The sequence below is a fragment of the Pygocentrus nattereri genome, chromosome 3 (assembly GCF_015220715.1).
Source record: "Pygocentrus nattereri isolate fPygNat1 chromosome 3, fPygNat1.pri, whole genome shotgun sequence".
Lineage (NCBI taxonomy): Eukaryota > Metazoa > Chordata > Actinopteri > Characiformes > Serrasalmidae > Pygocentrus > Pygocentrus nattereri.
This window is the reverse complement of record NC_051213.1, coordinates 35,758,322-35,773,416: the sequence shown is the minus strand read 5'-3', so window position 1 is coordinate 35,773,416 and position 15,095 is coordinate 35,758,322. Positions and strand designations below refer to the sequence as shown.

At 38.1% G+C, this 15,095-nt stretch overlaps 3 protein-coding genes across 8 annotated transcripts in view; 1 reads left to right on the top strand and 2 right to left on the bottom strand.

Moving 5' to 3' along the window:
- Positions 1 to 15,095, top strand: part of LOC108429244 (tumor necrosis factor receptor superfamily member 11B) — a 67,209-nt gene that overhangs the window by 5,500 nt on the left and 46,614 nt on the right. The window contains exon 1 of one of the 5 annotated variants that reach the window (XM_037537368.1): positions 6,533 to 6,552. The exons of the other annotated variants lie outside the window; for them this stretch is intronic. The gene's annotated coding sequence lies outside the window, so the exon portion shown is untranslated. Of the gene's footprint in view, positions 1 to 6,532; positions 6,553 to 15,095 lie in introns of those variants that run through there. 5 annotated transcript variants of the gene reach the window in all.
- mal2 (mal, T cell differentiation protein 2) lies at positions 1,143 to 5,497 on the bottom strand. Its single transcript, XM_017700879.2, has 4 exons — positions 5,174 to 5,497; positions 4,646 to 4,816; positions 3,853 to 4,029; positions 1,143 to 1,785 (listed from the first exon to the last, which is right to left on the bottom strand). Exons 1-4 carry the CDS (start codon positions 5,285 to 5,287, stop codon positions 1,714 to 1,716), a joined length of 534 nt encoding a protein of 177 aa, XP_017556368.1. The 5' UTR covers positions 5,288 to 5,497; the 3' UTR covers positions 1,143 to 1,713.
- On the bottom strand, positions 6,726 to 14,595 carry colec10 (collectin sub-family member 10 (C-type lectin)). 2 transcript variants are annotated; one of them, XM_017700876.2, is made up of 6 exons: positions 14,451 to 14,595; positions 11,543 to 11,650; positions 9,405 to 9,476; positions 8,606 to 8,659; positions 8,017 to 8,112; positions 6,726 to 7,453 (listed from the first exon to the last, which is right to left on the bottom strand). In XM_017700876.2, exons 1-6 carry the CDS (start codon positions 14,560 to 14,562, stop codon positions 7,071 to 7,073), a joined length of 825 nt encoding a protein of 274 aa, XP_017556365.2. In that variant the 5' UTR covers positions 14,563 to 14,595; the 3' UTR covers positions 6,726 to 7,070. The 2 variants fall into 2 exon arrangements, with proteins under 2 accessions (XP_017556365.2, XP_017556366.2); XM_017700877.2 differs by having other exon boundaries at positions 11,579 to 11,650.

The following is a 15,095-nucleotide window of genomic DNA, read 5'->3' as shown; positions in this document are numbered from 1 at the left end:
ACATGAATATGTAATCTTTGATATAAAAATGTGCATTTAAAAGAAGGATCTATTTTGAATTACAGTTCAACCTAGATTTTAACAACATTGCTAAAGTGCATTAGCTTTTACAGTTAACGGTGTAAAGCTAGGCAAATATTTTAAACCCTGAATAAATATCTATTCAGTTTGAATAATGGAGGCCTTTTGTCCCTTATCAAAGTTTACCCTCTACTGGTAAGCCTTCGCAACTGTTTTACATGCAAAGGGCTGCTTAACTCAGAGATAAGGAGTGCTCAACTTCAGGATGAAATAATAACGTCTTGAACAAAGGTTTGCCATTTTTGCCAGTTTTTTAAACAGTGTTGCCTGGGTAAAAGTGGGCAGAGCCACTTTCATTCATTTAAAACCAGTCAAAAGTTTGGAGACACCAATCAGAAAGATTTTTTCCTTGTTGTTAGAAGAACAATGAAGATTTCTCTGGGTATCAACAGTGACTTTATGTTTCTAGCAGTATCTGAGCCCAGGACTGTCTTTCTCTCTACCCTATTGGTAACTAGTAAAGATACTTTCTCTAGATAGACAAAGCACTTCTTGTAAGTCACTCTGGATAAGAGCGTCTGCTAAGTGCTGTAAATGTAAATGTAAAATATCAAAACTATGAAATAATGCATATGGAATTCCACACTGACCAAAAAGGTGTTAAACAAATCAAACTTGTCTTTTATTTCACTTTTTCCAAAATAAGATTTGCCTTACACACTCTTCACACAGTCTTAGCAGTCTCTCAAGCAGCTTCTTGAGGAGCCAGCCATGGTGATTTTCCAACAGTCTTGAAAAAGCTGAGCCATTGTTGGCTAAACAAATTGCAAGCACTCAAGTGTAAGACTTTAGATCAAAAATAGAGCAGTCTGTGTGCTGGTGTTCCCAAACTAAACTAGCCTGTAAGAAATGTTTTATCACTATACCACTGCCACAAATTGTTATACAGATTTCTATGCACATAAATATTGTTGTCATCATTGCTGCATAGGCATGGAAACCACCCATGTTGGCCTGAAGTATTGGAATGTCAAAAACTTGCCCTGGTATTCAAGTAAAATGTTTTATAGCTTTATTTTTGTCATTATTTGAAGATTTAAGGAAAACCAAAACAAGATTGGTGCTTTGATGAAAAATGTTTATTTATTCAAGTCATACAAAATAAGTCATTCGATGACAGATTATAGCATGTAAGTGGAAAAAATACTTAAATGTTGTGACATGATTTAAAGAGGGGATATACATGTACTAAACTAGGCAGACCAAAATATTTACTCAAAATATTCTCTCTATGGTGCAAGAGAGATACAATAACATTTAATACTAGTATGCCCATCTGATGAGTTGCAATTTAAATAATAACACAAAAAAAAAAACATGATGCTATGGAAAGACATTGAACAGCTAACTCTATAAAGTCAAATGCAGTACAGGATTGCCTGTATGTGTAAGTTAAAACTCTTTTTAAGGATTTACAGACATGTCTTTATCTCTACATCATATAACCAAATACTAATAACACAAAAAAAATAAGGGCTGTTTTGGGTCCTGATCATAAAAACAATGACAGGATAGGAAATGATGTAAACATGTCATCAAGCTACACCCTGTGTGTTGCCTGTGACAGTACTTCTGATGCTTGAAGTGATGATGGAAGTTATTGCTCTGCTTCTGTGTTCCTGTCTCTATACATCATTTCCTCCACCTTTTGAAACCCATGAACATGCTGCAGCCGTAACAAACAGTTACTATAAATGTAAATATCTGTGAAGAAAAACACGCAACACAGTTACTTAGGCCAAGTTAGAGACTCATATCACAGTCTACAGTATTGATTCTATACACTCACTGACTTTCCGTCAATCTGATTGACTGTTTTACCATGCAAAGAACCATTTAAGTGTGAAATGGTTCAGTGGTTCTATATCCAATATGACTACAGATGAGATGCCGTCTGTACTTGTACACTTACATAGTTGACCCAAGCTATAATATAGGTGGACTTTATGAAGCAGTCCAGTGGAAGTATACATTTTTTTTTCTAATAAAGTGGATGGCGAGTGTAACCCATAACTCATTTGAACTGTAGTCTGAATGCTGGTTCATAGTAGCTAGCCCAGTTTTTTGGAAGTCAATATGTTTACATAATAAATACAACACACTGCAGTTTTAGTTCCATATAACAAACATGGATGAGTCATAACTTTGGTGTCCTCAGCTACAGATACAAAGTAAAGAAAGTCGCTAGGCATTTCACCTTGACTCCAGCCTTGGTGGCTTTCAATAGTTCTGCTCTTTTTAATTTGTCATTAGTGGCAGACAAATGTATGATAAGAGATAACATTTTGACCCCAATTACTAGAAAAATATATGGTTCAAGAGTTCTGTATAGCAATAAGAATGATGTTAAAACAATGAAAGCTCATTTTTTAAAGTGAATTTTAGAACAGATTTTAATTCAAGATGCTTAGGTTTCCGCTGCTCACTGCTTTAGGCAATGGTTAACACAGACACATCCCCATTCACAAACACTAACAGGTGATTTGTGAGCCACTTGGAAACTCAATGAATAGGGGCCTTACTTAAGATAGGCTAAAGCAGCAGAATGCTGTTCCTAGGTAACTAGTAAAGTCCTTCAGAATCAACTTAAGTGTAGGCCAAGGTCAGACAGTATCATATTGTTTTACAGTTAGGTATTGTTCCAAACAGGACATAGCATGTGTGGAAGCACACACCTTTACAACAGTTGGCATTGTTGTAAAATGTATAGGCAAATAGAAAACGTGCTCCTGCTCCAAAGTAGTGATCTTCAAAAAAACTGATTTTTCTCTTAGCATGTCACTTACTGAAACTCAGGGTGTGGATGTTTAGCTATACACAAAGGAGCAACTATTATTGTGTTATTACACAGGATATTAAAAAGATCAAATGTGTGACTAGTCCTAGCACACTATGAAATTTATATGGAAATGAAACCTAAATGAAAAAATTGCAGTCAAATCTTTGTCATTTTGACCTGGCAGTCGTCTGTGCTGACATAATGCACTAAACAATTTCTCTTGTTTATGTAAGGCAGGATGACTTTTCTTCATCATGTTGGCCTACTTTTTCCACATGCGCACAGTGAAAGTATTTTTTAGGATAGTCTGATACTGGCACAGGCTAGACAGCTGTGGTGTCTTAGTCAGGATCATATGCCAAATTGTGTTTTGCAAGAGACATGTGGGGTCTCCTATAAAGACAATTATAAGCTTTTAAAGTTGTAGGAAGAGTGTAAACCTAGTTGCTCTGACTGGATATATTATAAATTGTTAACAGGTGCATAAAATCAAGAATGCAGTCATGCAACCACCATACACAAACATTGGCAGTAGAATACTGAAGATCTTAGTTATTTTCAACATCTCACTGTCACAGGATGCCACTTTTCCAACAAGTCAGCTTGTCAAATTTCTGCCTTGCTAGATCTGGCCTGGCCAACCATGTCTGCTGTTAGTATAAAGTGGAAATGAGCCACCACAACTCAGCCAGAAAGCAGTAGGCCACACAAGCTCACAGAACAGGACCGCCCAGTGCTTAAGCGCATAGTGCATAAAAAATCCTTGGTTGAAATATTCTAAACAAAGCATTGTCTAGAGGTTTGCCCACTACCCAATGTCTGCAAGCATACTTCCTCAGTCTCAAGCTAAAATGTTCATGATTATTGCTTGATACTATTCAGTGGTTCCTATCGTATTACTATAAAAGTGGTACTGCGTGCTTATCACAACAATTATAAAGATATTCCTTAAATAGTTAAAGATTAAATAAAGAAAATAGATGGCAACCTACCGTCGCTACCACATTAATACTGTATTGTCGAAAATCCAGGAACGTAATGATATTTGTACTTGGCTGGGATATGCAAGTTGTGTTGCCCACTTGTCCTGCATATGCAGATGTAGTGGCAGCCTCAAGTACAAATGCAGCGAAATAGAAGAGCAATGCAATGAAATGATACATCATATCCTGAAATAAACACAACACACATTTATTCAGAGTTACAGTAAAAGAATAAGATGTACAGAAATTTGGAAGTAGGCAGTGTATGTGGTGTAAGAAACCACGTGTTTTGTTGTTAATTGTGGGACTATTTATTTATTGTTGTTAAACAGAACATAATTGCATGTCCTCAAGTCACTACTTTGCCTCTCAAGTAATTAATCATTAAGGAATATGGATGTAAGATGGACATGGCACTAATACGCATGGAACTGTTAAGCCATGCACATTAATCATGCTCATAAAGCAGACATTACTCAGCAGCAGGGCTGGAACCAGGGCCAGAACTGAGGACAGGCACGCCTTTTGGACACTGCCACTGTAGTTTCACTGCGTACGGAGGTCTATGTCAGGTTTGAGGAACTCAGCCAAAAGTATGCTGGTTGAATAGGATCCCGAGAGCCAGCCTTCACTCAGTATTGAATCTGTTCCAAGTTACTTTGCCACTGCCTTCATGAGCATGGTATGTTGAAACTCCATGAAACTCCATTTAGAAGTTCCCTTCTGAGGCCTATAGAACTTCACATTCTCATTAAGGGAATTATTGTCAGTGTGCAACCTTAGCAATGGGAGGCATACTCACCATGAAATTCCAGTCAGTGTTGATTTTATCCGCAAAGCCCAGCAGAAACAGGGCGAGGTATGTGGAGGAGCAGACAAACATGGTTACAGACACAAACATCACCCAGCCCTGCAGCAGTGGCACGGGCACGTTAGATGACGCCACTAAGATCCATACTAACCCCCCGAAAACCTAACGGGTCAGAACAGAAGAAGCACAAAATGGCCTATTAGTAATCTGATCGGTTGTCCATTCATCAAGAAAGAATGCTGTGAATTGTGAGATGTTTAGAAGTCTTCTGCCTGAAAATGACCCTAGTAAAACGCTGAACAACACAAAAACATGTACAGTATGGTGATAATTCTACCTGAGCTTATTTGGAATTTAGAATAGATGTAACTGAAAGATGATTGCTTTTTCTTGTGGTTCCTCCTCACACTGTTCATGACACTGTTTGTATTAGTTGCACAAGTAACATTTACATATTAGAAATATCATCATACATTAAATATTAACCTGCAACATGAGAGAATGTTAATACGCACTTACAATTTCCATGGAAATCAGAACACCCGAGTATGTTCTTAGAATGTCCGGCCCAAGTGGTAAGGATATTGTCGGCGCTGGGATAGAGGTAGCGTCTGGATTTGTTGCTTCTGCCATCTCTTTGCGGTTCAGTTGCTTAACAAAGAACAAAAGTGTAGAAGTCCCTGGGATTCATGTGTCGCGAACCGGTCTGACAGGTGTGCAGCCACTCCCATTCAGAGTCCCATTCAGAACACTGTAGAGGACAAACCGCCATCTCAGAGCAGCGATCTGCAGTGTATCCTTGTTGCTTTCTTTCATAGACTTTCACGTTTTTGCTCACTAAAAGACTCATTTCTCTGTGTTCTTTTGTTTCTTTTATTTTTTTCCTTTTTTTTTTTAACCAGCAGCCTAGCGCTGTCACCACAAGTTAATAATTAACTATGAAGTCTCTGGCCAACCGGTCCTGAGTAAATATTAGATTAAGGCATTCCAAGGAGACAGAGAATAGATTGAAGTTATATTGAAGTCCCTGGTGGTGATCAAGGTTGTTTCTTCAAGCTTCGCTTGGCCTACAGGCCTAGTGAATGCAGAGGTTTTGAATTTTTAAGTGTAATGGTTAACTGAAGGATCTATACTACACTAGTAAATCTCTAGTTTTCAGAGGTCGGGAAATTATACTACACTACAATAATTCGCTCAGTTTAAGGGATCGTGATGAACTATGGGCATTGGTAGCTACGGGCAGTGATAGCATGTAGAACATAGGTGAGAACACAGAGGTTAAGAAAATTTGGTTATTTGCCAGTGGCAGTGTAGGGTCATTAATGATTGCCTAGATGTGAGGTTTAACTTACCCATGTGTCAGTGACCTTTTGCACAACACACATAAATATATATATACACTTTGATCATTTGTTATGGAGTCCTTGAGGGAGAACTTTATCAGCCCCAATCTTATCAAGACAGACATTTAGACTCTGACGAATGAATTAATATAAATGAGAGAACAAATGAGTGAACTTGAAAGTAAATTAAGGCAGTAAATCATTTACTAGTCCACTTTGATCCAGCTCTAATATAACCTCATCAAAGATGTTGTGTTTATAACAAAAATGTCTCTCAGTTTCACTGAAAGAATAAAACTGCAGTGCAAAAGCAGTAGGACCATTACATTTTGGCCCAACTAAGATATTTTAGAGATTCTCAATGAATGTGTTGTGGAAGCTATTATTCTATATTTTCTCTGTTGTAAAGAGAGAACCACATGGCCAAGAGGACAGCCAATTCTAAAATGGCATTCCACTTTCAGAGGTCAACACCATAAGAAACTGCAGTCTTCTACTATTCAGTCATCAGAATTATTCAGAAAGGAGCTATGACCATCAAATGATCACCTAAAAGTAAGAGTCAGCATTTTTTGACTTTGTACTACAAATGCCATTCATATTGGTCATTTTATTTTTGTTTAGCTCACTAAAAACAGAAATATTTGTGTATATGTACATGCTCTTTTAAATTTTCACTTTCGTGGGCATCTATCTCTCAGCAGCACAGCTCATGGTATCACCACAGGTGGATAAAGTAAAATTTATTTGTACACATATTAGCATAGAAACTGAAATGAAACACAAAATGAAACTGAGAACTGCATGTGAAAAGTCAGTGAGTGAGTGAAAAACTGAGTGAAAAAGTACTACTTAAAATACTCCTATGTACACGTACATAGACCTTAAACCCATTTCTGAGAATAACAATTTTTAATAAAATTTAGAAATACAGATATGGCACAGACTTCTCAATAAGGTTTGCTGTGCCACATTGGTAGCAATTCCACTGTAAAAGCAAGAGCTTGAAAGTGTGTACATCATCCAGCTTGCAAGTATATATACATCACCAGAACTTTTTTGTAGGTACCTCCTTATTTTTTTGAAAACTCGCATATGAAATACTTTCCGATATCACACTTCACCTGACTCCAAGCCCCATTGGATCCCATCTGCACACAGCTGTTGCTGCTGACCTCTGTTGGTACCTCCAGACCCCAGACTGTGGAGTTTCTTAGGGGGCTGCCATCAGCATATGCATATCCTCCTCCGGTTTCTGCTGGCTGCAGGCCGATGAACACATGAGTAAGGCCGGCCTCGCTGACATAGCTGGTCAGCAGTGTGTTGGTGTCAATGGTTTTGGGCATAGCCAATGTCCCACCACGCAGCTTGCAGTTCATGAGAGCATCACGGTACCTCCGTGCATCCTTCACTAGCAAGTATAACTTCTCTTCTGTCTCCTTAATGCCCAGAATGACTGCATGAAAATAATAGTGAATTGCATAAGAAATCGTTGTACATGAATTGCTTAAGAAGTCACTATATCAGCCTTAGAGAATGTAAAGCTTGTTATGTGAAAACACCAGCAGTGTTGCTGTGCCATGTTGCTGTCACTTCTGTGTTGAGAATGATCCACCTTCAAAATAATATGTGGTCAACAGCGATGCTTTGGTCAGAAACTGACACTAGCCAGTGATAAATAGGGTGACAGACAAATTGTATATGAAAACAAGCTTAACTTTTATAATGGATCTAAAATGTATGTTGACCTTAAATGGTCAATGTGTGTCTGGTAGGTATTTACAAGTACAAAGTAGGTGCTTCTAATAAAGTGGAGGGTGGATGTATTCCACCCTCAATTTTTGATGACTTCCAGAGTTCAACTTAATATGTCAGGAAACCAAACTACATTTGAGGACAGGCAGTTCATTATTATTCTGAGTTGTGTTTTGTGTTGCTTACTACTATTAACACAGCAAGAAAGTCAGCAAAATCCTGCCCTGCTTTGGTATTAATGCAGAATCATCAATGGAGCTTTACCATTTTTCACAAACTTGACAGCATTTTTCAGTCTGCCGATGTTGATGTCCATCTGCCCGACGACCTTCCTGTACCTTCCGCAGTCGCAGGTAGTCCCTGTTTCAGTCAAAGCATAAGGAATAATGCTGCACCGAAACTAAAACAGATACATCTGTAACTGCACTTTCTTGTATTTTAAGGATGAAATGTAACTTTATGTGAGCATATCATTTTTGTAAGGTTACTATAAGTCTGGCAGTCATTAGTAACTCCAGCCTCATGAGTGAATACAGCTGAAGAAGAAATTACCAAGAAGAAAGGTTGCTGACAGCGTGTAAGAAAGTACGAGGGGCCACATTCAAATCTGTTTTTGTTATTTTTTAAAATGATGCCGCCTAAAAGCTAAAGAAGAAAGCTTGAAGGAACAAATGCACATTGATGATTTGTGAATGCATTTAAATACTGATTAATGCTGGGTGTATTTTAAAAACAGATTACATTTAGACAAAAATTAAGCATTATTTAAGAATGCAGACAGACAGTAGTAATAGTTACATAGTGTGTGAAAAAGAATGATCATCAGATAGATGTAACATTCTGAATGATTTACCTGCTTTGCCTTTTAGGCCCGAAGGTCCGTCAATTCCTCGCGCTCCTTTTTCCCCTGTAAATTTAGCATTTTTGCTCATTATTCAGTGGATTGCCTGACTCTGTCACCAATAATAAAAATGTTCAGCTGAAGACTCATTGCATGGGAGAGTGCATGAATCAATAGAACACCTGTTGCCGATTGTTCATGCTTTACTTGTTGTGTTTAAATGGCCTGTCATAGAGAGAAATGCCCACAAGATGGCAGCATTGTATGTGGGTATTCTGAAGTCTGATCTCACCACTAGAGCAGAGGTTGGATCAGATATGAGGTAAGACGGTTCAGTTTGATTGTTTGTGCACATTTTTAAAAACTTCTCTGTCCAAGCCCAATTAGGTCGCTCTGATGAGGGTGAAACAGGGCGGTTTGATTAAGGCCCACTTAGGCCTGTCTTTTTATTCCAACCAGAAAGCCAACATGCCTTACTCAGCACACAAGTAATCGCAGTCATCAACTAAGGCTTTATTTCACCAAATCAGGTGTGTTATGCCATGCCTGGAAGGAAAACTTGACCCATAGCCTTTTCCAGATAAGATTGCCCGCTGATGTAACGGAAGAGGAAAATGTTGGCTCAGAAGAGATGACTCAGGGAAAGTAAATATCTTTCATAGGAATTTTCATAACAAACATTAGGAATGGTTCCTAAGGCAATTTTGCTCTGGAAGGAGCATCTTAAACTAAATGAGGGGTGCATAAACAATAAGGCCAAGGCTGGAGCAGTATTCCACATTAGGACAGCCTTAGATTGCTGTTTATTTACCTCTCTCTCCTGCAGGGCCCATCTTTCCCATCCGGCCAGGCTCCCCCTTCTCTCCATTTTCTCCTGGCAGGCCTGCAAAATGAGAAACCAGGGTTATCAGGAACCTGACCTCTGTCCAAGCCACAGAAAAATATCTCACAACAGCCACAATGTAGACAGGAGCATGCTGTCAAAGCACAATAATTCAAGGCATTTTTAATTTTTTTTATTGCTGTATTTTGTGTGTAGCTGCATAATTTTGTGTCAGTAGTCTGGAGCATAAATCTGATTCAATAGTATTTTCCAAATCGTAAAGGGGTTTGGGTTTTTCGCTTTTAAAACAGTTCAAAAGGCTCTCAGACCAAATTTCCTAAGCAGATATCCAGCTGGAAGTCTGTAATGAGCATTTCAGTGCTTTGCCTAAAGAATGACAGAACTCAATCTTAATCTTGGTATCACTTGTGCAATGTTGATTTTGTGATTAATTCACATTAAGTAAATAGTATGATGATTCACATTTATGTGATAAGTACCTCCATGAGAACCTTTCCAAAATAAAGCAACCGCTGATTCACATTTATTTGTTACACTCCTCCATGTGCACTCTTCCAAAATAAAGCATCCCCTGATGCTCTCTAATAGCTCCAGTCATTCAGATATTTCAATTACTAGAGAAACTTCAATAGGAAAACCTCAGACACCAGCTGAACATTTAGAGAGGTATTTGACTTCAAACACCCCACTGAAAAAGTTTTTAGCACTTCTCTCTTTTTTGTTTATTTCTTATTTCATTTCCTGCTTTAACGGTGTGGCAGGGGAAAGAACGCACACATTTGGGGCTGGATAAACATTTCCTGAGCTCGTTTAAGGCTGATTAATGTGAGTTCTCCCATGGGTTAACCACCTCAAAACCACACTGCTCTGCTTGCTTCTTTCCAGATAAACCATCAGTTGCAGTTCCAGGTTTTGAATGGTTATTACAAATGATTGCTAAGGAATCACTTTCATTTATTTTTTGTTCTCTTGTCTGTTCGAATCTATGATGTATTGCACAAACGAGCCTGTATAGTTTATTTTATATGGTTTATTTCAGGTTGAAATATAGAACTCTCCATTCCATATTGGTTCTTTAAAACTCGTTGAAAGTTTGCTGATTCATAAATGAAATTTACTGTAAAGAAATGACTGCTGTTTTCTGTATGTGCATGTTTAGGTACGTCACTTGAAATAACTTTAAAATTGAACGCAGGCATGCCGAACCTTAATTCTCTGTGGTTGTAAGTGAAAAACCAGGCGACTGTTCCTCTCTTTCGTCTTCGGGCCCTTCCCGGCATTTAGTTTTTCCCCCCTACATGCTTTCTCTGACGATATATGGGTGTGTTCAGGAGAGAAGGGGGCGTCTTTCGTTTGCCTGCTTTTAGACTACAGTCGCAGAGCACCCCTGCCAACACTTTCACCCCTGAGGGCATGGCGACACCACGGCCCCTTGGCCGCAATTAACACGTCTGTCTGCCTCTGACGTGACTTCGCTCTGTGGAAGAAGTGGGTTTGGCACACTGTGACCTGACATCCACCTCACTCTGATGCCCAAGTTGTGGGCAAAGGCACATCAAATGACTGACTCTAGGTCAGACCCAGGCACTACACAGCAGTGCTGTTTCCTCAGATGACAAGCACAGAGGAGGCTAGTGTGTATAGCTTCTTTTTTTCCTCTTTCAACAGACCTCAGTCAGTGCGTTCAAGAGAAACATTTAAGAGAAGCCATGAGCACTGTTGCGAAGCATTTTTCGATTTTTTTCTTTTGTTATTATGTAAACCTTTTTTCTGACAAATAAATGTTGTTAAAGAAAAGTATATATCTCACACAATTAAAAATAATAAGGTACGATTTCAAATAATAATCCTCAATTATTGGAATTAAGCCTGACCTGGCGCTCGACACAACATTTATGTAAAATTAAGGTTTTAATTTCGAATGTTGTACCTACTGTTGTTCCAAGTCCATGGCCACTTCTAATCCAGTGTAAATATATTAGACACATTAGTTTAGTCTGCGAGACTTTCAAATCAAAAGATTTTTTCATTTTGCAGCATACTTTGGGCAGAGTGTAGACAGAGCTGGCTTGAACCAGCTTCCCTTTAATCTCTCAACGATTTACTTGGTTTATTAACCAAACCAGCAAAGTAACAGGGACCTCTGTGTCCAGGGGGCCCGGTTTTCCCCAGTCTTCCCACGTCGCCTTCATCTCCCACTTCACCTTGGTCGCCTGTCAGGAAGAGAGGTAGAAAGTCTGCTACTGGTGCCACAAGCTTATAAAGCAGATATAAGCAGATAAAGCCGTTTAATATAGACAGTTATTCTATCTGTAGAATGCTGTGTTTATAGGCATTAGCAAAAGCATGAGCAGAGAGGAAAGCCATTTCAGTTGATCCCTTCTATCAGTTTGGTTATTCCGTTTGTGTTCCCAGAAGAAGCTTGAACACAAGCTCAAGCTTAAGAAAAAGTAAAGGCCTCAAAACTGGCATGGGTGGTGACGTTTCCAAGTAATGGAATTATAGCCTCACCACATAAGCCTTGAGTTAGTGTTTCAAATGATTGCTTTTGCTGAGATTGCTAACCTATTAATGACAGAATGGCACTCTAACACAGGCAGGCTGTTGAGATGTGCCAGCAGGGTAGCTGTTATACGAGCAGCTACAGTAGCACTAAAAAGCAAGATTGCATCTACCATGCACACAGCAGAGCGAGAGTGGAGTAACAGAGCAGGCCACAAGTTATCAAGGCCTTTAAATTCAACACCAACCCTTTTAATAAAGAAAGTCTAAACAGTCTTGCTACAATGGCTGTGCTATTTTATGCTATAGATAAAATGTTGTTTCAGCTTGGCAACTAGCTTCACAGTATTTTAAGTAATTTTAATGACTTTTTATGGTCATTGTCATCATTAACCGCAAACACTCTGCTATATGTATTGGCCCTTATTTAAAGGTAATTGCCCAGGATTAACAGGATTAACCTTATGTATATATGCATGCTATTTTATATAGTTTGCTTTGTAATCAAAATATTCCAATTTTTGATATACCTATACATCCCTTTTTACAAAGGATGTACTAGAGATGCCGAGAGACAAATGTGTGCTCTAACTCAAACTGGCCAAAATAATTCTGTAAGAAATCATGTCATACACATGTAAAGTTACCTAAAGACTAAACACAGCCATACCCCCCACATGCTTTTGCAGTCACTCCTTTTTCTTTGAGTAGCTGAAGCAAGATAAGTAGATGAAAGATATTAAAATGGCATACACAGTGAGAAACATACATTTGTTTGGCCACAGCTACAGTTTTAACTGTTGAAGCACATTCGGTTGAAGCTGAGCTCGAGCTCAGTCATTCATTTAGCTGCAGAGATAGCATGCTAGCTAACTTTAGCTTATTCCTAAAAGACATGAACAGCTGTAAATCTATATGAATGAAGTATGAAACATTCAAATAACACACCAATGATCAGTCCTGAATGAGATTTATGTTCGCCTGTTGAATTTATTTTATGTGGGATTGAATCTGAACATGGAATGCTAAAGTTGAACTCTTATGTTAAGCAGTAGAATATGAAATTGACTATCCATTTATTAAACCAGCTAAACTGACTATGAAACCATTTCACTAAACAAAGATTTTAAACAATTTACATCCAGTCAGACTTATCTGTCTTTTTATCGGTTACAGAATTCAGACCTATTTTACTATAATCACCCTCTTGCTGGTTGTATCATAACAGTATTTTAACACATGTTAATAACTTACAGTGAGATCTACCCAGGCTCAATCACAGTGCCCTGACATTAGGGTTTGTTTTCATTCAGTGATACAAATAATCACCTCAAATAAGAAATTGGAAGTCCATACCCCCTATATAAATTCTTAACAGTCCATTTTTTTGCACATATACAATCCCATCTATGTGCCTATTTTATTGTGCTGACATTAGCTATTTTCACAAATCATATGTATTTTGATAAAAATAATTTGATGTATTTAGATTGGAAAGGTTCTGGTTCATACAGCACATTGAATTTTGCTCATTGGATTAATTATGTTTTGCATTTTTTTACTAGACACTTTAGTGACTGTTAAAACCCACGCCTCAGCCTGGTACAGTTAACCCCACCCATGAGGCAAACTACAACATTAACACTCACTTGGCTTTGAGCTGAATAATTCATAACCAGTAGGTGCTGGAAACACAGTTTGTGTTTTCATTTCTCATCGTGATGTACTGTCTTTTGTGTGCCGCCAACAGTTTTTTGCATTATGCCATAGAGGAGCCATTTTACTTCCCTTAAAGAATCATGTTTTTAAATGATGCATGTGAGTGTGAAGAAACATTTGTAATAAGCTTTCATAAAATATAAAGGTTCTTCACCAATTTTATGGTTCTACCTGGAACTTTTACATATTTATGTTACATTTACATCTGTACACATAACAAAGGTTCTTCACACCCAAATATCTTGTATACCAAAATCCATTTAACGTTTCTGTAGGGAACCAAAAAGGGTTCTTCAGTGGCTTTACAAGTGTAGGTTGTATTAATAATATAAAAGTCCCATGAATAATTGTAACATTATTTAAGAAAAAAACAAAATGCACTGTGTCCACCTCCCCCATGGTTGTCTCAAACTAACATAGAAAATTGCCCTTAGAGTATGAGACTCTTTCAAGACAACTGATAATTTATTTTGTTTGTTTGTTTAAAGCTATTTCAGTTTAAAACTAGGGTCAGTTCAATTAGTGCCAGACAGATTCACTGAGAGAACATGCACGCTCTTCTAGAAGAGCTTAGTTTGCTTAGTTTCACCTTTTCATTTAGAACTTTTTTTCTTACAGAGACACAATCTGCAGGAAGTATTACACCAGAGGTTTCCAAACTTCAAATCTTACCAACAAATCGTAATAATCTTCATAAGACATTGTTTGCGGTAGCATACTTCTGAGACAGATCTCAAGATTGACATATTTCCTTTAACTGTAAAACTTCATGAAAAAACAACAAATGAATACCTTTTGATCCAGGTAGGATAGTGTTGGAACAGACCTCTATGGCAAAAACTGATGATATGTTGTAGAAAGCCAGAAGCAGTAGTATACTTTTCCTGAAATTTCTTCCAGCCATGTCTTTAATTGAAGACTGCAGCACTGCGGTCAAGTGGACAGAGTGAAACCTCTTCTCTGCATGTGTTTACCAAACCTTATCACATCCCTATCCAGCTGTCAAACAACACTGTCCAGAGCCCACACGTTCCATTTACTCTTCATAAGCAGAATTATTTTTTGGGAGAAGATGAGTCGTATCCATCCATATGACTTTACATTGATTAGAACAGCTCTGTACAACAAATAACACCAAAAGAAATTAGCCACAGCCATCGCTGAATAAATTAGCAAGTTATGCTCTGTATCGAACATGTTCTTTTTTAAGTAGGAAGCCAGTAGACATGTTTGAGTTTTTGTTGAAAGTTTACACTGCTATATTGCCGCTGACAGGTTTGCAATTTGGGTACAGATCCACAGCTGGAGAATTTTAGTAAAGGTCATAACAAACCATTGATGCATATTTTCTCCAGTTTTTGCCTTTCATGCAAACCACAGTGACCAGCTTTGCGTCCAGTATACCGTCAGTACATAGTGACACATGTGTACTGATGT

Bases quoted from the DNA above. Each gene is read 5' to 3' on its own strand.
- mal2 (XM_017700879.2), bottom strand. From the start codon at position 5,287: ATGGCAGAAGCAACAAATCCAGACGCTACCTCTATCCCAGCGCCGACA. The intron at 4,817-5,173 runs GTAAGTGCGTAT...CTGACCCGTTAG, and splicing joins TTCTGATTTCCATGGAAATT to GTTTTCGGGGGGTTAGTATG. The intron at 4,030-4,645 runs GTGAGTATGCCT...TGTTTATTTCAG, and splicing joins ACACTGACTGGAATTTCATG to GATATGATGTATCATTTCAT.
- colec10 (XM_017700876.2), bottom strand. From the start codon at position 14,562: ATGGCTGGAAGAAATTTCAGGAAAAGTATACTACTGCTTCTGGCTTTC. The intron at 9,477-11,542 runs GTAAATCGTTGA...CTCATTTTGCAG, and splicing joins TGGTTTGGTTAATAAACCAA to GCCTGCCAGGAGAAAATGGA. The intron at 8,113-8,605 runs GTAAATCATTCA...TGACTGAAACAG, and splicing joins GGGCCTAAAAGGCAAAGCAG to GGACTACCTGCGACTGCGGA.